This window comes from Littorina saxatilis, linkage group LG5 (genome assembly GCF_037325665.1).
Source record: "Littorina saxatilis isolate snail1 linkage group LG5, US_GU_Lsax_2.0, whole genome shotgun sequence".
Lineage (NCBI taxonomy): Eukaryota > Metazoa > Mollusca > Gastropoda > Littorinimorpha > Littorinidae > Littorina > Littorina saxatilis.
Genome location: NC_090249.1, coordinates 64,091,853 through 64,114,975, shown reverse-complemented (window position 1 = coordinate 64,114,975; position 23,123 = coordinate 64,091,853). Strand labels below are relative to the sequence as shown.

The 23,123-nt window shown below is 44.9% G+C and overlaps 1 protein-coding gene across 3 annotated transcripts in view; it reads left to right on the top strand.

The window, feature by feature from the left end:
* The window catches only part of LOC138967690 (ubiquitin carboxyl-terminal hydrolase 24-like), a 315,079-nt gene that overhangs the window by 22,701 nt on the left and 269,255 nt on the right, over positions 1-23,123 (top strand). For 2 of the 3 annotated variants that reach the window (XM_070340337.1, XM_070340339.1), the window contains exons 8-10: positions 5,398-5,538; positions 18,662-18,820; positions 22,853-22,967. In XM_070340337.1, the coding sequence (XP_070196438.1) occupies positions 5,398-5,538; positions 18,662-18,820; positions 22,853-22,967 (415 nt within the window). Of the gene's footprint in view, positions 1-5,397; positions 5,539-18,661; positions 18,821-20,266; positions 20,303-22,852; positions 22,968-23,123 lie in introns of those variants that run through there. The other variant, XM_070340338.1, reaches the window with a different exon arrangement.

Here is a 23,123-nt window from a genome sequence, read left to right as displayed (position 1 = left end):
CTCGTGGTGCTCTACACAATGTATTGGACATTGAAATTAAACATGTCACACATACAACAAGACAGCCGTCTTGATCTCGTGGTGCTCTACACAATGTATTCAACATTGAAATTAAACATGTCACACATACAACAAGACAGCCGTCTCGATCTCGTGGTGCTCTACACAATGTAATCAACATTGAAATTAAACATGTCACACATACAACAAGACAGCCGTCTCGTGGTGCTCTACACAAAGTATTCAACATTGAAATTAAACATGTCACACATACAACAAGACAGCAGTCTCGATCTCGTGGTGCTCTACACAATGTAATCAACATTGAAATTAAACATGTCACACATACAACAAGACAGCCGTCTCGATCTCGTGGTGCTCTACACAATGTATTCAACATTGAAATTAAACATGTCACACATACAACAAGACAGCCGTCTCGATCTCGTGGTGCTCTACACAATGTAATCAACATTGAAATTAAACATGTCACACATACAACAAGACAGCAGTCTCGTGGTGCTCTACACAATGTATTCAACATTGAAATTAAACATGTCACACATACAACAAGACAGCAGTCTCGTGGTGCTCTACACAATGTAATGAACATTGAAATTAAACATGTCACACATACAACAAGACAGCAGTCTCGTTGTGCTCTACACAATGTAATCAACATTGAAATTAAACATGTCACACATACAACAAGACAGCCGTCTCGTGGTGCTCTACACAATGTATTCAACATTGAAATTAAACATGTCACACATACAACAAGACAGCAGTCTCGTTGTGCTCTACACAATGTATTGGACATTGAAATTAAGCATGTCACACATACAACAAGACAGCCGTCTCGTGGTGCTCTACACAATGTATTCAACATTGAAATTAAACATGTCACACATACAACAAGACAGCCGTCTCGATCTCGTGGTGCTCTACACAATGTAATCAACATTGAAATTAAACATGTCACACATACAACAAGACAGCCGTCTCGATCTCGTGGTGCTCTACACAATGTATTCAACATTGAAATTAAACATGTCACACATACAACAAGACAGCAGTCTCGTTGTGCTCTACACAATGTATTGGACATTGAAATTAAGCATGTCACACATACAACAAGACAGCCGTCTCGTGGTGCTCTACACAATGTATTGGACATTGAAATATAACATGTCACACATACAACAAGACAGCAGTCTCGTGGTGCTCTACACAATGTAATCAACATTGAAATTAAACATGTCACACATACAACAAGACAGCAGTCTCGTGGTGCTCTACACAATGTATTGGACATTGAAATTAAGCATGTCACACATACAACAAGACAGCCGTCTCGTGGTGCTCTACACAATGTAATCAACATTGAAATTAAACATGTCACACATACAACAAGACAGCCGTCTCGTGGTGCTCTACACAATGTAATCAACATTGAAATTAAACATGTCACACATACAACAAGACAGCCGTCTCGATCTCGTGGTGCTCTACACAATGTAATCAACATTGAAATTAAACATGTCACACATACAACAAGACAGCAGTCTCGTGGTGCTCTACACAATGTATTCAACATTGAAATTAAACATGTCACACATACAACAAGACAGCAGTCTCGTGGTGCTCTACACAATGTATTGGACATTGAAATTAAACATGTCACACATACAACAAGACAGCCGTCTCGTTGTGCTCTACACAATGTAATCAACATTGAAATTAAACATGTCACACATACAACAAGACAGCAGTCTCGTGGTGCTCTACACAATGTATTGGACATTGAAATTAAGCATGTCACACATACAACAAGACAGCCGTCTCGTGGTGCTCTACACAATGTAATCAACATTGAAATTAAACATGTCACACATACAACAAGACAGCCGTCTCGATCTCGTGGTGCTCTACACAATGTAATCAACATTGAAATTAAACATGTCACACATACAACAAGACAGCCGTCTCGATCTCGTGGTGCTCTACACAATGTAATCAACATTGAAATTAAACATGTCACACATACAACAAGACAGCAGTCTCGTTGTGCTCTACACAATGTATTGGACATTGAAATTAAGCATGTCACACATACAACAAGACAGCCGTCTCGTGGTGCTCTACACAATGTAATCAACATTGAAATTAAACATGTCACACATACAACAAGACAGCCGTCTCGATCTCGTGGTGCTCTACACAATGTAATCAACATTGAAATTAAACATGTCACACATACAACAAGACAGCAGTCTCGATCTCGTGGTGCTCTACACAATGTAATCAACATTGAAATTAAACATGTCACACATACAACAAGACAGCAGTCTCGTGGTGCTCTACACAATGTATTCAACATTGAAATTAAACATGTCACACATACAACAAGACAGCAGTCTCGTTGTGCTCTACACAATGTATTGGACATTGAAATTAAACATTTCACACATCAACAAGGTCAGGCAGTTACACAGTACTGATCATACATTCGAAAACACTGCACTCTCATATAAGCAAAAAGATTCTGAGTAGATTTAACACAGGCTTCAGTGCTGTTTTGTGTGTGTGTGTGTGTGTGTGTGTGTGTGTGTGTGTGCGTGCGTGCGTGCGTGCGCGCGCGCGAGCGAGCGTGTGTTGTTTTACTTCCAGCCCTTGTCCATGAGAGGAACTTATCTAGCATGGGTGTTACTCTTCCGGCTTTTGCCGGATTTCCGGTTTTTGAAAAAATCTGAAGCCGGAAATTCCGATTTTCTGGTTTAAAAAAAAAAAAAAAAAATAAAATAAAAAGCTTCGTTTCGCTAAGTTGAAATAACGAGCAGCGGTTCCGATCCGACTTTTGACACCGGTTCGCGTGCTTTCTCGGTTCGCTCCCTTGGATTTGCCGCCATCTTGCTTATTATGATTTGGTTTCGTCGGTGTCCAGAAACTTTCTTTCAAACTTGAGCATTTTGCTCGATCAAAATGCCTTACATCAGTGATGATGTCGATCCTTCTAAACTTGAAAAACTAGAGGAAGGTGTTACAAACAAGTGGAGGTGGGAATGGTTGTTGGAAAAAAACGGTGATGGTGAGGAATATCGAACCTGGCTGAAGAAGCTAGATTTGCCTGGAACGAGTTTCTGCATCTTTTGCTCCAAGACAGTGAAGTACGGGAGCAGTGGGAAGAAATCGCTCGCTCGTCATGCAGAACAGCCGAGCTCTAGAATTTTTTTGAATTATTGACGGTGATTTTGCTTGGTTGATTGGGACAGTAAAGTATCCCATTTGTATTATTTTTGTGGATTTTTTTGTTTCTGCTTCTTTTCTTCTTGTATGGTTTCTGACTGTGAGAATGCTGGAAATGGCCACTATATGCTTTCATTTTGGTAACTAAACCCCCCAACGGGGCGCTGCCCCTGTGCCCCGCCGGGGCCTCAGCGACCCCTGGACCCCTGCCTTTCAGGTTTTTTGATTTTTCCCAGTAACACCCATGATCTAGTGATTATACATTTTGTATATATAAAACATAATATTTAAAAACGCATACCAAAACAGACAAACAAACAAAAATTTAAGCAACGAAACAGAAAATATAAAAAAATGCATAATGAGAACAGAGAGAGTGAGAGAGAGAGAGCAGGCAAGTGTGTGTGTGTGTGTGTGTGTGTGTGTGTGTGTGTGTGTGTGTGTGTGTGTGTGTGTGTGTGTGTGTGTGTGTGTGTGTGTGTGTGTTTCAACCACAGCATTATCTTTCCACATGGTTTCTATCACCTGGGAATAGAAATGCTGACACCTGTGGTTGTACTGTAACACCTGTGGTTGTGTTGCAGTGGATGGCAGCGTTGATCAAGCCGTTTGGGATGTGTGCTGTAACACCTGTGGTTGTGTTGCAGTGGATGGCAGCGTTGATCAAGCCGTTTGGGATGTGTGCTGTAACACCTGTGGTTGTGTTGCAGTGGATGGCAGCGTTGATCAAGCCGTTAGGGATGTGTGCTGTAACACCTGTGGTTGTGTTGCAGTCGATGGCAGCGTTGATCAAGCCGTTTGGGATGTGTGCTGTAACACCTGTGGTTGTGTTGCAGTCGATGGCAGCGTTGATCAAACCGTTAGGGATGTGTGCTGTAACACATGTGGTTGTGTTGCAGTCGATGACGGCGTTGATCAAGCCTTTGGGATGTGTGCTGTAACACATGTGGTTGTGTTGCAGTCGATGGCAGCGTTGATGAAGCCGTTTGGGATGTGTGCTGTAACACATGTGGTTGTGTTGCAGTCGATGGCAGCGTTGATCAAGCCGTTTGGGATGTGTGCTGTAACACCTGTGGTTGTGTTGCAGTCGATGGCAGCATTGATCAAGCCGTTTGGGATGTGTGCTGTAACACCTGGTTGTGTTGCAGTCGATGACGGCGTTGATCAAGCCGTTAGGGATGTGTGCTGTAACACATGTGGTTGTGCTGCAGTCGATGGCAGCGTTGATGAAGCCGTTTGGGATGTGTGCTGTAACACATGTGGTTGTGTTGCAGTCGATGACGGCGTTGATCAAGCCTTTGGGATGTGTGCTGTAACACATGTGGTTGTGCTGCAGTCGATGGCAGCGTTGATCAAGCCGTTTGGGATGTGTGCTGTAACACATGTGGTTGTGTTGCAGTCGATGGCAGCGTTGATCAAGCCGTTTGGGATGTGTGCTGTAACACCTGTGGTTGTGTTGCAGTCGATGGCAGCATTGATCAAGCCGTTTGGGATGTGTGCTGTAACACCTGGTTGTGTTGCAGTCGATGACGGCGTTGATCAAGCCGTTAGGGATGTGTGCTGTAACACATGTGGTTGTGCTGCAGTCGATGGCAGCGTTGATGAAGCCGTTTGGGATGTGTGCTGTAACAGCAGTGGTTGTGTTGCAGTCGATTGCAGCATTGATCAAGCCGTTTGGGATGTGTGCTGTAACACATGTGGTTGTGTTGCAGTCGATGGCAGCGTTGATCAAGCCGTTTGGGATGTGTGCTGTAACACCTGTGGTTGTGTTGCAGTCGATGGCAGCGTTGATCAAGCCATTTGGGATGTGTGCTGTAACACCTGGTTGTGTTGCAGTTGATGGCAGCGTTGATCAAGCCGTTTGGGATGTGTGCTGTAACACATGTGGTTGTGCTGCAGTCGATAGCAGCATTGATCAAGCCGTTTGGGATGTGTGCTGTAACACATGTGGTTGTGCTGCAGTCGATGGCAGCGTTGATGAAGCCGTTTGGGATGTGTGCTGTAACAGCAGTGGTTGTGTTGCAGTCGATGGCAGTGTTGATGAAGCCGTTTGGGATGTGTGCTGTAACAGCTGTGGTTGTGTTGCAGTCGATGGCAGCGTTGATCAAGCCGTTTGGGATGTGTGCTGTAACAGCAGTGGTTGTGTTGCAGTCGATGGCAGCGTTGATCAAGCCGTTTGGGATGTGTGCTGAGGTGCTGAGCCCAACGGTAGCCACACACATCTTCAGCCCGGGTCTGGAGAAAGCCGTGGGCTACATTCAGGGTTTGGAGGAGAACGACTTCAAGGAAAAGGTGAGTTTCATGGGTTGACCCTAAGAGAGAAACCTATGGCATTCCGTTTGTCAAATAATTATTTGGAAACTTTTTCATGTTTTTTTCACCAGTTTTAGCTAAATAATCATTATTTAGAAGCTCATGTGCTAAATAAGTAATTGTTTATAAACAGTGTAAAAAAAATTCTAAATAATTTATTTTTTACGTAAACCATTCATTGTTTACCTAAACAATTCATTGTTTACGTAATTAATTCATTGTTTACGTTAATAATTCATTGTTTACGTAAATAATGTATTGTTTACACAAATAATCACTTATTTCACAAAATAATATTTTTTGGGTGGATAAAGTGAGCAGTTGCTAAATAAATCCTATATAATGCATTATTTAGCAGATTCGCTAAATAATGAAAACTGCTTTCCCTAAACAAAACTGTGTTTCAACAACTTGAAGTAAGAAAATGCAAACACTAAACACTCCCGGCAGGGAAAAACCTTAATTGACCTTGACCTTTGACTGTTTGAGATCAGTTATTTTCGTACAGCAATTTCGGCTTGTAAAATAAACAAAATAATATCCAAACAACAGCTATTTGAAGATAAGAGTGTGTGGAGAGACCTTGTATTCAATTATAGTAATCACTGAAAGACATAAAACTTAGTTCAGAAGCGAATCCTAGAAACCCCTAAATAATGGAAAATGTGTTGGCTAAACAATTCATTGTTTACGTAAATAATTCATTGTTTACGTAAATAATGATTTATTTAGCAACATTGCTGATTGTTTATAAACAATGTAAAATACGTCTAAATAATATATTGTACGTAAACAATATATTATTTAGACTTATATTACATTGTTTATAAACAATCAGCAATGTTGCTAAATAAATCATTATTTACGTAAACAATGAATTATTTACGTAAACAATGAATTGTTTAGGTAAATAATGAATGGTTTACGTAAACAAAAAATTATTTGGAATTGTTTTACATTGTTTATAAACAATTACTTATTTAGCACATGAGCTTCTAAATAATGATTATTTGGCTAAAACTGGTGAAAAAACCATGAAAAAGTATCCAAATGATTATTTGACAAATGGAATGCCATAGAAACCAACAGGTGAGTTTCATGGGTTGACCCTAAGAGAGAAACCAACAGGTGAGTTTCATGGGTTAACCCTAAGAGAGAAACCAACAGGTGAGTTTCATGGGTTAACCCTAAGAGAGAAACCAACAGGTGAGTTTCATGGGTTAACCCTAAGAGAGAGACCAACAGGTGAGTTTCATGGGTTGACCCTAAGAGAGAAACCAACAGGTGAGTTTCATGGGTTAACCCTAAGAGAGAAACCAACAGGTGAGTTTCATGGGTTAACCCTAAGAGAGAAACCAACAGGTGAGTTTCATGGGTTAACCCTAAGAGAGAAACCAACAGGTGAGTTTCATGGCGTTAACCCTAAGAGAGAAACCAACAGGTGAGTTTCATGGGTTAACCCTAAGAGAGAAACCAACAGGTGAGTTTCATGGCGTTAACCCTAAGAGAGAAAACCAACAGGTGAGTTTCATTGGGTCTCTAAAGAGGTCATAATAATAATAATAATATGGGAGATTTATAGAGCGCTTTACATTCTCTAAGCGATTTACAATGAAAAAAATATGAAACATACATATACATACAAAGCAAAGCAAAAGAAAAAAGCATGTGCCGCAGCATTCAGCACACAAGTGAACAACGAAACACTACATCAATACAAGCTGCAAGCATACTAACACAGGCAAAGCATTCAAACATTCAAACACCTGATCAAAAATGCACCATATTCAAATAAAATTAATCAAAATACTGTGTGAAGAAGTGTGTTTTTAGGTTTGCTTTGATTTTGAAGGAACAAAATGTTTGGCAGTGTCGGATAGAGTAAGGGAGAGAGTTCCACGCAACGGCAGCAGAGTGGGAGAAGGCTCTCTGGCCGTGCTGTTTGCGACTAAAAGAAGATAGACGGAATATTCTAGTGTCTACAGAGGAGCGGAGGGATCATGAGGGTGTAAAGAGTGTGAACAGGTCAGACAGGTAGGATGGGGCTGAGCCAGATATTATTTTGTAGCAGATACAGCAGCACTTATATTGGATTCTCAGCTCTACAGGGAGCCAATGAAGTTTCTTTAGCAACGGGGAACAGGGCTGGGACCGAGGGGCTTTGCAGACAAGCCGGGCTGCAGAATTTTGAACGCGCTGCAAAGGATGGATGACAGACTGAGGACAGCCAATGAGAACAGAATTTCCGTAGTCTAATCGAGAAAGAATGTAGGAGGAAACAAGGGTCTTGGTGGCATCTTCGGTAAGGTATGGGCGGATAGAACCTATTCTCTTAAGCTTGATGTAAGCGGACTGACAGACTTTCATAACATGGTGTTTCATGGAGAGATCGCTATCAAGAAAGATGCCAAGATCAGGGACGGAGTCTGAGAATTCAATAGTGCTGCTGCCCAAAGTGATAGAAGGAGGGAGAGAGAGAGAGGAGGAGAGGGAGGATTTGGTGAAACGAATGGCTTCTGTTTTGTCACAGTTAAGTTTAAGCTTGTTAGTGGACATCCAGAGTTCAACGTCAGCAATGCAAGACTGAAGGGAGGTGGTCATCTGGGCGTATTCTGAGGGAGTCGCTGAGTTCTGAAGCTGAGTGTCGTCAGCAAACATTTCGTGGGAAACGGAATGTCTGTCGACGAGGTCAGTCACAGGGGAGGTGTACATGATGAACAGCACGGGCCCGAGTACAGAGCCCCGGGGAACGCCAAAAAGGAGGGAGGTTTCCTGGGATGGGACGTCGTTTACAATTACAAAATTTGTTCTGTCTGAGAGATAGGATCTGAATCAATTTAGAACTGAATTTTGGATGCCGAAAGTGTGCTCAAGGCGGGACAGTAGGATTTCATGATCAATTGTATCGAAAGCGGCCGAAAGGTCTAACAGGAGGAGCAGGGAAATTTTGTTATCGTCTAAGGAAGTCAAAATGTTGTTGAGGATACTACGGACTGCGGTCTCTGTGCTATGGTCCGTGCGGTAAGCTGACTGGTGCGGAGTGAGGAGGTTGTTGGCAGAGAGGTGGGAGGAGAGCTGGTCTAGGACTATCTTCTCCAGGATTTTAGAAAGGAAGGGAAGGTTTGAGATGGGCCTGTAGTTCTTAAGTTCGTTGGGGTCGAGGGAGCTTTTCTTCAGAAGGGGTTTAATGACAGCTTTTTTGAAATCTGAGGGGACGGTGCCAGTGGAAAGGGACTCGTTCAGTATTCTAGTGATGGTGGGTAGAAGGATGTCTAAGTGATCACAGAGGAGGGGGGTGGGGAGGGGGTCGAGGTCACAGGACGTTTTGGCAGACTTCACAATGAGTTTACGAACAAAATCTTCAGAGACAGGGGTGAAAACAGAGAACGAATTTCCAACAAAAATGGGAGAGGGGTCTGAATCGCTATGCTGGGCGAAGCTGTTGCGGATGGTCAAAATCTTTTCATGAAAATACTTAGAAAAGATGACAGTGATTTTAAAGGCCCATACCAGGTTGACTTGGAATAATAGGCCGTGAAAGGTGAATGTTCGCCCTAATAGGCTTGAGGTTTGCTGGCCGATGTGAATGCGTGATATATTGTGTAGAAAATTCCATCTCACACGGCATAAATAAATCCCTGCGCCTTGAATCCGTGGTTGAGATATGTGCGCGATATAAATTGCATAAAATAAAAAAATAAAAATTGAGTGGGCCTTTAATAAGCCATACAGCATAAAACCCATCGGTAACTCACTTTAAATTGATTAATTAGCATACTTGTGGTGCGTTTTCCAGTAAATCGTGCCGTATGCATCGAGATTAAGGTACAGTGAATTCACCAGATTCTTTAGATTTGTCAAATTCACCTGAAACTCACCTTAATTTGTCACAACAATAGTATCCTACTAAAGTGAAGTGTGCAGCGGCCTAGTGGATAAGCCAGCCTCCCAAGCAGAAGTGTGCAGCGGCCTAGTGGATAAGCCGGCCTCCCAAGCAGAAGTGTGCAGCGGCCTAGTGGATAAGCCGGCCTCCCAAGCAGAAGTGTGCAGCGGCCTAGTGGATAAGCCGGCCTCCCAAGCAGAAGTGTGCAGCGGCCTAGTGGATAAGCCGGCCTCCCAAGCAGAAGTGTGCAGCGGCCTAGTGGATAAGCCAGCCTCCCAAGCAGAAGTGTGCAGCGGCCTAGTGGATAAGCCGGCCTCCCAAGCAGAAGTGTGCAGCGGCCTAGTGGATAAGCCGGCCTCCCAAGCAGAAGTGTGCAGCGGCCTAGTGGATAAGCCGGCCTCCCAAGCAGAAGTGTGCAGCGGCCTAGTGGATAAGCCGGCCTCCCAAGCAGAAGTGTGCAGCGGCCTAGTGGATAAGCCGGCCTCCCAAGCAGAAGGTCTTTGCTTCAAATAGCGGTGTGAAGTGTGCAGCGGCCTAGTGGATAAGCCGGCCTCCCAAGCAGAAGGTCTTTGCTTCAAATAGCGGTTGGGTCTGGTGGGTTAAGGGTTGACACTTTTCTAATCTCCCAGTCAACTTGTGTGCAGACCGGCTAGTGCCTTATCCTCCTTGGCGTGTTCACGCAAGCACAAGACCAACTGCGCACAAAAAAAATCCTGCAATACATATGTCAGAGTTTGGTTTGAATCACTTTCAGCCCACTGTGTTCAAATGACTGTGATTTTGTTTCTTGTAGAAAATTGGGAGTGTGTGTTCAAATGACTGTGATTTTGTTTCTTGTAGAAAATTGGGAGCGTGTGTTCAAATGACTGTGATTTTGTTTCTTGTAGAAAATTGGGAGCATGTGTTCAAATGACTGTGATTTTGTTTCTTGTAGAAAATTGGAAGCGTGTGTTCAAATGACTGTGATTTTGTTTCTTGTAGAAAATTGGGAGTGTGTGTTCAAATGACTGTGATTTTGTTTCTTGTAGAAAATTGGGAGCATGTGTTCAAATGACTGTGATTTTGTTTCTTGTAGAAAATTGGGAGCGTGTGTTCAAATGACTGTGATTTTGTTTCTTGTAGAAAATTGGGAGCATGTGTTCAAATGACTGTGATTTTGTTTCTTGTAGAAAATTGGGAGCGTGTGTTCAAATGACTGTGATTTTGTATTTCTTTCGAATACATCACCTCAATTTAACTAATAGGAGTTACCTTACTTACGAGTGCTGGACAGAGAAGCGTCCTATGTTACAAGTACTAGATTGTAAACAAGGTCGCTAACTCTAGATTTCCATCAGTATACCATTAGGGGATTTGAATTACATATCTTTACCCAACTCACAAATAGCAATTAACTCTAGTTCAGTGCTGGTTACGCTGTACGCGTCCCCTTGGTAACAAGGGAGACCACTCTAAAAAAGAAAGTGATCAATCCCATAAGGCCAGACTATTGCTAGTCTGACTTCCGTATGCGTGCGCATATGCCGCCATATTTGTCATTCCATACTCAGCGTTCAACAAGACTGGTCGCTTATCTAGTACGCTCCGGCTGTTTTCAGCCTTGTTCCTTAGTCTACGGACTTGGGCTTCGCCCCTTGGTCTGCCGCTGAGCTTTTTCTTCACCTTTGCTGTTATTTGGTGAGATCTTTCTTGTTTTATGTAAACTTTGGCGACATTTTGTCGCGTTTGTGCGAACTTATACGATTTTTCTCCTAGTCAGAAAATTTTTGTGAGTTCGTGTTTACCATGGCGGAGAACGCCAAGAATAAACCTAGTTTGAGACAGACTACTGCTGCAGCGTCTCCTTCTGGGGAATCTTCTTCTTCTAGGAAATCTTCTTCTTCTAGGAGGGGAAAGAGTGCCGGACAGTCCGCCATTCCTCTTTCAGAGCCGGTTATTGACATATGTTTGGATGCGGTTGTTGACAAGCCGTCGGCCGCCATTTTGTCTGTGAAGAAAGACAGGGTCACGCGCAGTGACAAAGATAAGAAGATTGATAAAGATGTTGTTGTGTCGGGGGCTCCTGGTGGTTCAGGTGTGATGCCCTCCGACATTGCGTCGATGTTACTTACACTTAGTTCGCAGGTTTCATCTTTGGCGGCGGATTTGACTGCAACGAAAGCGGAGATTCGCTCACTTCCGACTGGCATTATTGATGTGACGTCTTTGGGGAGGATCAGGTCTTCCCCCCCCACCTTCCGCTTCCGCTTCTACTTCCGGAATTTCACGGTCGGCGACCTCTTCCGTTGTTCGAGCGGATGTGCACGCTTCGCAGCATGGCGCCGGACGTCTCGTTTCCCTGCTGCATGAGCCTGGGCTTATGAAAGGTACGTCTTCTCCACATGTTGCCGGGTTCTCCGGTGATAGTGGATTGCAAACACAGGAGAGAGTAAACCGCGTGCGCGGTGAAAGTTCCGAAACCACTGCTGACCATCCGTTGTGTGCGCGGTCAGCGGAGGCTAGGAGCCCTGTGATTTGTAAGGATACGGCATATACCTCTGCTTCAGTGTCGGGTATGTCGTCTCCTCTTCCGCCCCGGGGGCAGGAAGTCAAGGGTGACGCTGGATTTGACCTGGCAAGTCTTTCCGGTGAGCACCTTCCTGACTGCGATGGCGAGCAGGAGGAGGATATGGACGAGGGCAGTTCCACGGCGGTGGAGGAAGCCCAGCTTAACTTGCCTGTAAGGCTGTCGGCTGCAGTGGCGGCGGCAGCAGAGACAGCTTTTAAGTACTTCCCGGAAGGGGTGGTCCGGGGTAAGGAGAGACTCGCTCCACCGACTTCCGCGTTTGATGATTTCCGGTCTTCCAAAAATCAGAAGGTTCAGTTCCGGTTCCGGGAATCATCATCTGTCGCCTATGTCATGGCAAACGTTTTCAAAGGAAAGAACAACCGGGCGGTACCTTTGTTGGCACAACGGGGTGAGGCACCGGAGGATACGAATACGAATACGAATACTTTATTATCTCATACAGAGAAATTTCAGTGTGGTACACATTAAAAGACAAAACAAATAATAAGACAACAGATAAAAATACCATACGAAGCATACTACACTCGCGCACGCATATGTACACTAACAGGAATAGTAGCATGATTCCAAATAGGTTAATTGCCGTCAGCTTTAGCTAAAAGTTTACCGCTGAAAACTATCATTATCACAGGACTAGATATGTCATTGAACAATATTTATCACAGGACTAGTCATTCGAGGGATGTCATTCCTTGGCTGGCTAAGGAAGGGGAGCGAGCTGTTTCTGGTGTTCAGAGACTTAAGCTTACTCCTCGACCTGTTAATCTGATCGAGCACTTTGCTTTGCCTACATCAGTTCTGCCTATTTCGCCGGAACTGGCGGCTTTGCGTGAGGAAGGTTACAGTGCTAGCACGTCTATCCCGTGCACTGAAGCTTCCATGTTGGCTCTGGAGGATGCAGGGCGATCCATGTTAGAGCTGACTTCAGTTTCTGAATCCTTGCAGCGGTCACTGTCGAGGTCAGTCGCAACCTCTTTGGATCCGTTTGAATTCCGGTTTGATGCTTCGGCACTGGACGTCTCTACCCTTTTGGCCACGCTGGGTAGGGTGACCAGGGAGCAGATGACTATCTCAGCTAACCTTTACGCACATGCTGTGCATTCGAGAAGGTCAGCTTTCCTGGCGGGCTCCAGGATTCGTGACAAAGCCACGATCGAGTCCTTGAAGGTTTCACCTTTTGCGGAAGGTGCTCTGTTGGGCCAGACCTCCCTTGAGGCTCTTCAGAAGGAAACTTCAGATGCGAGAGATCTCGCTATAGCACGCATGGCTTTTCAGGGCTTGCCTAAGGCTCAGAACAAGCCTCATCCCCAGACACAGACGCAGTCGTCTACCAAGCCACAGACTTCTTCGTCTGGTGGCGGTAAATCTCAGAAGCAGTCTTTCTCCTCGGCGGGTAGGGGCCGTTGTGTGCCTTACCCTAAGAGGGGACAATCTTTCGGCGTGTCCAGGGGGTCGGGGCGCAAGCGCCACCCCCAATGATGCCCCCCCGAACACGCCATCCCGGTAGCCCCCGCACTGGTTGTAGCGGGCGGCCCGTCCAGGGCCCTCACTTCCTGGCTGCAGCTGGTGGACAGCAAGTGGGTTACCGGGATAGTTCGTTCGGGGTTCAGACTTCTCTGGTCAGGGGAAAAGGCACCTCTGACCAGGATAATGCCTCTTTGCAAACCTCCAAGAGATCCGGAGGCGAGAGCCGCAGTTCAGGGGGAAGTGGCTGCCCTCCTTTTGAAGGAGGCGATAGAGGAAGTCACGGACCTGCGGTCCCCGGGGTTTTACGGAAGACTCTTTGTAGTTCCGAAAGCCTCGGGGGCTTGGAGACCGGTTCTAGATCTGTCGACACTGAACAAGTTTCTCAGAACAGTGAAGTTTACTATGGAAACTCCTACCTCTGTACGAGAGGCGCTTCGTCCAGGCGATTGGGCAACCTCAGTGGATTTGACAGACGCTTACTTTCATGTCATGATGCATGCCTCGGACAGGAAGTGGCTGCGTTTCCGCTGGGGAGAAAAGGCCTATCAATTCAGGGCTCTCCCGTTTGGCCTCTCTCTCGCCCCATGGATTTTCACCATAGTAGTACGCCAACTTTGCGCTCTGTTGAGGAAAGAGGGCATTCGGCTACGTGCCTACTTGGACGATTGGCTAATCCTCCATCAGGACAGGGATCTCTGCCACGTTCACACTTTGAGGGTTCTCAGTCAGGCCGCTCAGCTCGGGTTTTCGGTAAACTTGGGCAAGTCAGAACTGGTTCCATCCCAGAAGTTCACGTACATAGGGATGGAGTTCGACACTCTCAGTTGGACAGTCCGCGCGTCTCAGAAGAGGGTGACCAAACTACAGGACTTGCTCCGTGCGCTTCACGGAGAGAATCTGGCCAGTGTACGGGTTCTGACATTGGTACTTGGCCAGATGGAGTCAATGGCGACTCTAATCCCACTGGGCAGGGTGCACAAGAGGCCTTTTCAGGCAGCCCTTCAGTCTCAGTGGGATCAGTCAACCCAGGGATGGGACAGTCAGATTTCTCTGGAGACCTGGTTTCTAGTAACTACTCAGGTCTGGCTGCTCCCGTGGGTTTCGCAGGGAGTCCCGATTGTTTGCCCGGCGCCGGAGAACGAGCTCTTTACAGACGCTTCTCTGACGGGGTGGGGGGCTCACCTGGGGGAACATGTGGCGTCAGGGGTGTGGGACCTGTCTCAGCCCTCCCGCCATATCAACGCTCTGGAGTTGGAGGCCGTGTTTTTGGCCCTCCAAGCTTTCCTGCCGTTCTTGAAGAACAGCCACGTCAGGCTGCACACAGACAACACGACTGTGGCAGCTTACGTGAACAGGCAGGGCGGAACGCGGTCCCGCAGTCTTTCAGACAGTGCGTGTCACGTTCTAACATGGTGCGTTTCGCACCGCATACTGCTGTCAGCCATCTACCTAAGGGGCACGTTGAACGTCCTTGCAGATGCCCTCAGCAGGGGAGACAAAGTGGTTCATTCAGAGTGGACCCTGTCTCATCAGTCCCTGCTCCGACTTTGGGTGCAGATAGAGAAGCCTCTAATCGACTTGTTCGCAACTCGGTATTCAGCGAGGCTTCCTCTGTTTGTATCCCCCTTCCCAGATCCTCTAGCGTGGGGCGTGAACGCCCTGGAATTGGACTGGTCGAGTCTAACAGCTTACGCCTTTCCTCCGTTTTGTCTGTTGGGCAAAGTTCTAAGGAAGGTCGACTTGGAGAGACCAGCGCTGGTGTTGGTTGCCCCATTTTGGCCAAGCCAGCACTGGTTCCCGGACTTGCTGCGACTGGCGGTTCGACCGCCTATCCCCCTCGCAGTAAGGAAGGGAGAACTCATACAACCCCGGTCAGGCATCCCTCACGAGAACCCTCAGGTCCTCAACCTTCACGGTTGGATTCTGTCAGAAGCTCTTTGCGTAAGGCAGGGGCCTCTTCTGCCACTTTGAATCTTGTGAAACATTCCCATAGGGAGTCGACCAGGTCAGTCTACTCCTCTCACTGGGCTGCCTGGGTTAAATGGTGCGATCTCAACAAGGTTAAGTCCTTGGCACCAAGATCGATGCAGGTAGCTAGCCACTTAGCCTGGTTAGCAGAACAGGGGGGATCTGCGTCTTCCCTTCGCGTTAGGAGGTTTGCGATTGCCTCAACGCTACGGCAACTAGGTCACAAAATCACTCTGGATGGAGTTATTTCTAGTGTAATTAAGGGTGCCTCCCTTAAGGCACGCGCTAAGTCTCCGCTCCCTGCCTGGGATTTGTTGCTTGTTTTGCGGTATTTGGCTTCTAACGTCTTTGAACCCATTCAGTCGGCCAGCTTGGCTAATTTGACGCGCAAGGCGGTTTTTCTAGTTTTGCTCGCTACGTCTCGTAGAGGGAGCGAGGTTCATGCCTTGTCAGGTTTTGCTAAAGATATTTCAACCGAGAAAGATGGTTCTATATCTCTCAAATTCAGACCAGAATTTTTAGCTAAAAATCAAAAACCGGGCCAAATTTCACATGTGATTAACATTCCTGCCTTGAGCAACATTCTTGCTCCTGGAGACCCAGACATTGTTAACTGTCCAGTTAGAACGCTCAGCAGTTATCTGTCACGAACTCAGTTCATTCGTTCTGAAAGTCAAAAATTACTTTTCATTTCGCTTAATTCAGCAAGGTGCAAAGACATTGCAAAAGTGACTTTAACCAAGTGGGTCTCCACATTGATCAGGCAAGCTTATGCCTGGTGGAATACTCAGTCCGGAGAAGTTAGGGCGGTTCTTCCCCTGACTTCAGCAAAAACTCATGAGGCAAGGGCATGGGCCTCCTCTGTGGCAGTGCTTCGATCAGGCCGTCTGGCCGAAGTTTTGGAGGCAGCTTATTGGAGGTCTGAGGATGTCTTTATGAACTACTACCTCAGAGACATCTCCTCCTTGAGACAGTCCCGCAGTGGGGCACTGCGGTTATGAAATTAAAGGCCCCTCCTGTTTTTGGAACCGCAGGAGCTTTCTAGTTTGCTGTTAGGTAGATTTTTGGTTCCTCTTTCCTGTCATGCTCTCTTTTTCTTCATGAATTCTTTTCTTTTTTCTGCCTTCTTGCTCATTCACCTGTATTTTTTCCAAAAATCTCTTCTCTTGCCGCTTGTCTCGCGATTCATGTATAGTTTAATCTGTTAGTGTTCTGATGTAAGTCCAGCAGTAGATAGGTTAAGCCTATTTTAACATACTGGAAACTGGTAATCTTCCAGTAGGTATTAATTTAGTTTTACTAAAGCCTGCTGGGACACAAGTAATGGGTTAGTGCATTTGTAAACAGGAATCGCTTGACAAGTGGCCCCCTTCATCCCCCCCCTTCCTCGTCCTGATATGGCTCTGCGTAGTCGGCTGGACGTTAAGCAACAAATAAACAAACAAACAAAATCCTTGAGACAGGACGGCAGTTCTGCGCTACCTGCTATGGTAGCCGCAGGACAAGCCCTTCTTCGTTGATTTTCGGTAAGTACCCGCCACCTATAGTAGCAATCTGCTATTTGTGAGTTGGGTAAAGATATGTAATTCAAATCCAAAATTTTATAAATAAATTTTCATTTAATTAATATACTTACCCAACTCACAACGTTTATTCCCTCCCACCTCCCCGCTGTGGTTGGTACTGGGGTCTAAAAAAGAGTGAGTTGGGCTTCGTTTGGAATGACAAATATGGCGGCATATGCGCACGCATACGGAAGTCAGACTAGCAATAGTCTGGCCTTATGGGATTGATCACTTTCTCTTTTAGAGTGGTCTTCCTTGTTACCAAGGGGACGCGTACAGCGTAACCAGCACTGAACTAGAGTTAATTGCTATTTGTGAGTTGGGTAAGTATATTAATTAAATGAAAATTTATTTATAAAATTTTAGAGTAGTCTCCCCTTGTCGGTAGTACCTCTCCGCGCATGTGCCAATGCCCATAATCCCCAGTTTCAATTTCTTGCTACGGGGAGCTAGACGTGTATAGACCTTTACCACCAAACAAGACTTCCTTCACAGGAACTTCAACCATTCACCTTTTATCACGGTTTGGGCTTTCCTTTTTTAAGGGCGACTTCTACGCCCGTAATACATTCATCACATTGAACAACGTAACGAACCGTGAAAATTAAACGGCTTTAAATGTAACAAAGTTACTCAGTCATACGTAGAAGGTGCTTCTATGATATCTTGTTGACACACAGAGCCTAACAGGCTCCGTTACTAGTCTTTTAAAACTAGTGAACATGCAATTGAACGGCATTTATTCTTCACTCAGTCGTTACGAATGTCGAACAGATATTTGCAGCGGTTGGCCGGTTTCCACTGGCGCAATAGAACTCCGCGAACGATAACTCACCTTGCCGCTTTCAATAGAACTCCGCGAACGATAACTCACCTTGCCGCTTTCAATAGAACTCCGCGAACGATAACTCACCTTGCCGCTTTCAATAGAACTCCGCGAACGATAACTCACCTTGCCGCTTTCAATAGAAAGCAACGGCAGGTCACCCTAGAAAATTGGGAGCGTGTGTTCAAATGACTGTGATTTTGTTTCTTGTAGAAAATTGGGAGCGTGTGTTCAAATGACTGTGATTTTGTTTCTTGTAGAAAATTGGGAGCGTGTGTTCAAATGACTGTGATTTTGTTTCTTGTAGAAAATTGGGAGCGTGTGTTCAAATGACTGTGATTTTGTTTCTTGTAGAAAATTGGGAGCGTGTGTTCAAATGACTGTGATTTTGTTTCTTGTAGAAAATTGGGAGCGTGTGTTCAAATGACTGTGATTTTGTTTCTTGTAGAAAATTGGGAGCGTGTGTTCAAATGACTGTGATTTTGTTTCTTGTAGAAAATTGGGAGCGTGTGTTCAAATGACTGTGATTTTGTTTCTTGTAGAAAATTGGGAGCGTGTGTTCAAATGACTGTGATTTTGTTTCTTGTAGAAAATTGGGAGCGTGTGTTCAAATGACTGTGATTTTGTTTCTTGTAGAAAATTGGGAGCGTGTGTTCAAATGACTGTGATTTTGTTTCTTGTAGAAAATTGGGAGCGTGTGTTCAAATGACTGTGATTTTGTTTCTTGTAGAAAATTGGGAGCGTGTGTTCAAATGACTGTGATTTTGTTTCTTGTAGAAAATTGGGAGCGTGTGTTCAAATGACTGTCATTTTGTTTCTTGTAGAAAATTGGGAGCGTGTCTGACCTCCTGACTTCCATGAAGATGATGAGTTTACATCTGTGGCCGCAAAACACTGACTCGCTCGATGAGCTGCGACTGGATGTTGCCAGACGTATGCTGCGTTCCCCTCACTTTAACGCCAAGATGAACGCACTCAAAGAGGTATGTATCTTTAATACTGGTCATTGCTAGAAGCATGCTGCGTTCCCCTCACTTTAACGCCAAGATGAACGCACTCAAAGAGGTATGTATCTTTAATACTGGTCATTGCTAGAAGCATGCTGCGTTCCCCTCACTTTAACGCCAAGATGAACGCACTCAAAGAGGTATGTATCTTTAATACTGGTCATTGCTAGAAGCATGCTGCGTTCCCCTCACTTTAACCCCAAGATGAACGCACTCAAAGAGGTATGTATCTTTAATACTGGTCATTGCTAGAAGCATGCTGCGTTCCCCTCACTTTAACGCCAAGATGAATGCACTCAAAGGGGTATGTATCTTTAACACTATTGTGACTAGCACTGCCACGGCGTTAACGTCCTGCCTGCCCAAGCTTGCCACCAAGAAACTTCCCAAAAATCAGTAACTGTAAAGAAATCTGTCTAGCAAGCTTGAATTAAGTCCAATCACCACCAAATTTTGTGTACTAATTCAAAAATGGATGCCCCGTTCAGTCGTGCTATTTATAAGTTTGTCACGCGATTTGTTTTAGCAAAGGGGGGTGAAAGGGGGGTGAAAGGGGGATAATTTGTGTTTTTTAACGTTTTTTTGTGTGTGTTTTATTTTCCACTGCTTTTTTTAAAAGTTATTTTTTAACAGAAAGTATTATTAATAATGTTATAACCAAACAAGGTGTAAAACCTATGAATTAGCTGAAATATTGTTAACATTGTACACAGAAATAAGGAGACAGTACAAAGAAAAAAACAAGCAAATCACGCATTCACTCACAGCATCCTGACTCAAATGAAACAAAACTGTAACACTCACCAAATGATGTCTAGGTAATCCATATTGAATATAAGTCACATTTTCACAACAAAGTACCAACTGTCCACCTATGAACAATTCCAAAAGGATTTGAAGGCTCCAGCCATCCATTGTTATCAGTGCTGCCACGCCCCCATAGCTCCTGCACGATTCCGAGATACATGTTCGTCTAGCAGTATCACCCCCTACCACGTGTAGTTGCCGACTCGTACTAGCAACAACGGGACTGTTTCTTCCTCAATATCACTGCTATTATCGCTTTCTTGAGGCTAAAACGACACGATGTATCATGATCTACAGGATCCTCAAGATCCAACATCCGGAGAATCTCCTCCCGTGACAAGGCTCGCCTTCGATTCATTTTTTTTGTTCGAAAACACCACGCAAATCTGCATTAATTTGATCAAGCCGGAAGAGAAAACCACGTGTATCAAGGGAAACAACTCAATTTACTGCAAGCTTCAAAAACCGGGAAGCAATCACGAGTCGTGTACCTTGTATGTCTAATACTAAAATAGTCGCTTCCCGTCCGTGGGCGTTGCAGCGTTATTACTAATATAGTCGCCTCCCGTCACGAAAGTGTTAATACTGGTCATTGCTAGAAGCATGCTGCGTTCCCCTCACTTTAACGCCAAGATGAACGCACTCAAAGAGGTATGTACATTCGATTTTGCCGTATTTTGTACGCAAGTCCAGTTGTTAGAAATTCCAGTGAGTATTGGAGTGTTATCTTACATCAATCAATCAATCAATCAATATGAAGCTTATATAGCGTGTATTCCGTGGGTACAGTTCTAAGCGCTTGTCGAAGAGTTGTCAACACAGGACTAACAAAGAAACTAACATCTACAGACGGACACGAACCCTATCACACACTAGCAAACCCTGATAAACATACAACAAACAACTGTTTAACAACAATGTACACATCAATAGCTAGGTCCAAACAAAATAATATTAATGTTACGGATGGTTTTTCGTGTAAGTGTCTGTGTGTATTTATGCTTTTATCAGAAAAATGCGTGTGCTACTCTGTTTACAAACTCCCGTCTCACGCACACACAACACTCAAACAAGGCACAAAGACTGAACACAATTAATGCCCTTTGCCCTCGTACCTATATTGTAACATCAACACAAAAATACAAATATGTTATCTCTCATGCAGTCTACAAATCACTTGCATTCATGTATAATAAGAATAATATCTTGAAAACGCGTAGGAGTCTGTCTCATGATTGATGAAGTCCTCGTCTCACACAATTCTTCTGACGATTATGTATCCTGTTTAACACAGTTTCACTTCACGCACATTTGACATGTCACGTAATTCTCAGTTGACGACGTCTTCGTCTCACACAATCCTTCTGACGATTATGTTTCTTCAGTGGTAATTCACACATACAATGACTACTCACTATTAAGCGGGTACATACTCTGGATCCATATCACCCACGACGAAATACAGCTCGTGGTGACTATGGGGTGAGGTTCCACCGGTTTCCAGAACTCCAGCGCTGATACAACCTTGCGCCCACAATCAACGGATCTGTGGCGCCAAGGAGGGAATGCCCGTATCTTCTCTCTCTCCCGCCGCCGAGTGGTGCATTCGTCACTCCGACCGGGGTGCTGCGTAAAAAGTTTATGCTACCATAAGTCTCAATTCTTAGATAAACTTTTCCACGAAATAATACTGCTATTCTTTCTCAATACTATTCAATTATCCGTCAACTAACTTATGCTGTTATATTATTTACATCAGCTCATTTACAAGTAACTTCATTACAAAAGAACATACAACACTCCTTTTCAAAATGGCTGACAACAGCTCACGCTTCTCCAACCCAATTTACAACATGACTCTCACAGTCATTTCACAAGTCAATATTACTGAACAAAATACAATTCAATAAATACCTGTATATTCACAGCATAGAATCATTCATGATTCTTCCACAACACGAGTCGTACAGTATTCGACCTCAATGTTTGGTGAGCAGCATTACAACCCAAACGTGGAGACATTCAGAGACACGTCTCTTCTCTTCAACTGTCGGTAATGCTCTAACCTTCACAATCCAACCCTGGCTCCCTCCTGTTAACAATCTTCTCTCTCATTGGTCAATAGCAGCCAATGGAGATATACTTTACAAAAATAGGTCACCTGTACTCAACAGGTGATTTCTGCACTCGTGTGAACCACAAGTATGGCAAACCAATCTGTACACATGTGTTAAATACTTTTAATACTGACTTATGTACAAATCCATTTGTCACAATTAAACACAAAGAAAACACCTCTCACAGAGCACAGCACAAGAATGTCTTTTGGGGCACAACACATCACGTCGAGCATGAAAGTCGCAGCCAGCTACGGGAAGAACTGAGTCTTCAACCTACTCTTGAACGCGTCAAGAGAGGGGCTCTGGCGAAGCTCAAGCGGCAGGGAGTTCCAGATGGAGGGGCGTGGAGGGGAATGCACGCTGACCAGCAGATGCGAGTTTCGAGCGAGGGATGTGAAGGCGGAGTGGGTCAGCAGCAGAACGAAGGGGACGGTCGGAGGGCTGGGTGTACAGGTCCAGGGAGGATTGAAGGTACTTGGGAGCAGAGTCGTTGAGACACTTGTAGACCAGAGTGGACAGTTTCTAGGAGATTCGGGAGTTGACAGGGAGCCAGTGCAAGGAGCGAAGTAGGGGGGTGATGTGGTCTCGCTTCGTCTTCCTCAACGTCAGCCTGGCAGCAGCGTTCTGAACTTGTTGTAGGCCATGAATGGATGAGGCGGGGAGGCCAGCCAGAAGGGAGTTGCAGTAGTCCAGATGACTGAAGATGAGGGAGACAACCAGCTTGACACAGGCGTCGTGGGTGAGGTAGCGATGGATGGAGAGGCAAGCCGTCTCATAACTAAACCATATGTTCACACCTGTGTATATCATCTAAATGAGGTCGGGTCAAACTACAGTCAACAGGGACCTCATAAGTACCTTTCCACTGCTCATGATGTGACCTGTAGCTGATTGTGTTGTTTTGATGACAGGTGACGAAACTGATTGAAGAGAGCAGTAGGACGAAGATATCTCGCATGATGAGACCTGTAGCTGATTGTGTTGTTTTGATGACAGGTGACAAAACTGATTGAAGAGAGCAGTGGGACGAAGATATCTCGCATGATGAGACCTGTAGCTGATTGTGTTGTTTTGATGACAGGTGACAAAACTGATTGAAGAGAGCAGTGGGACGAAGATATCTCGCATCGCCATTCACCACGACAAGATCCTTGACTGGCTGGTGGAGCACCACATTCTGTCAGTAGCTTTGGAAGGTCAGTCTTTTTTCATTTAATTTTATTTACTTTATAACTCGACTGACTGGCTGGTGGAGCACCACATTCTGTCCGTAGCTTTGGAAGGTCAGTCTTTTTTCATTTAATTTTATTACATTTAGACTAAATGTGTTAACATAGAGGAGGAATCGAGAC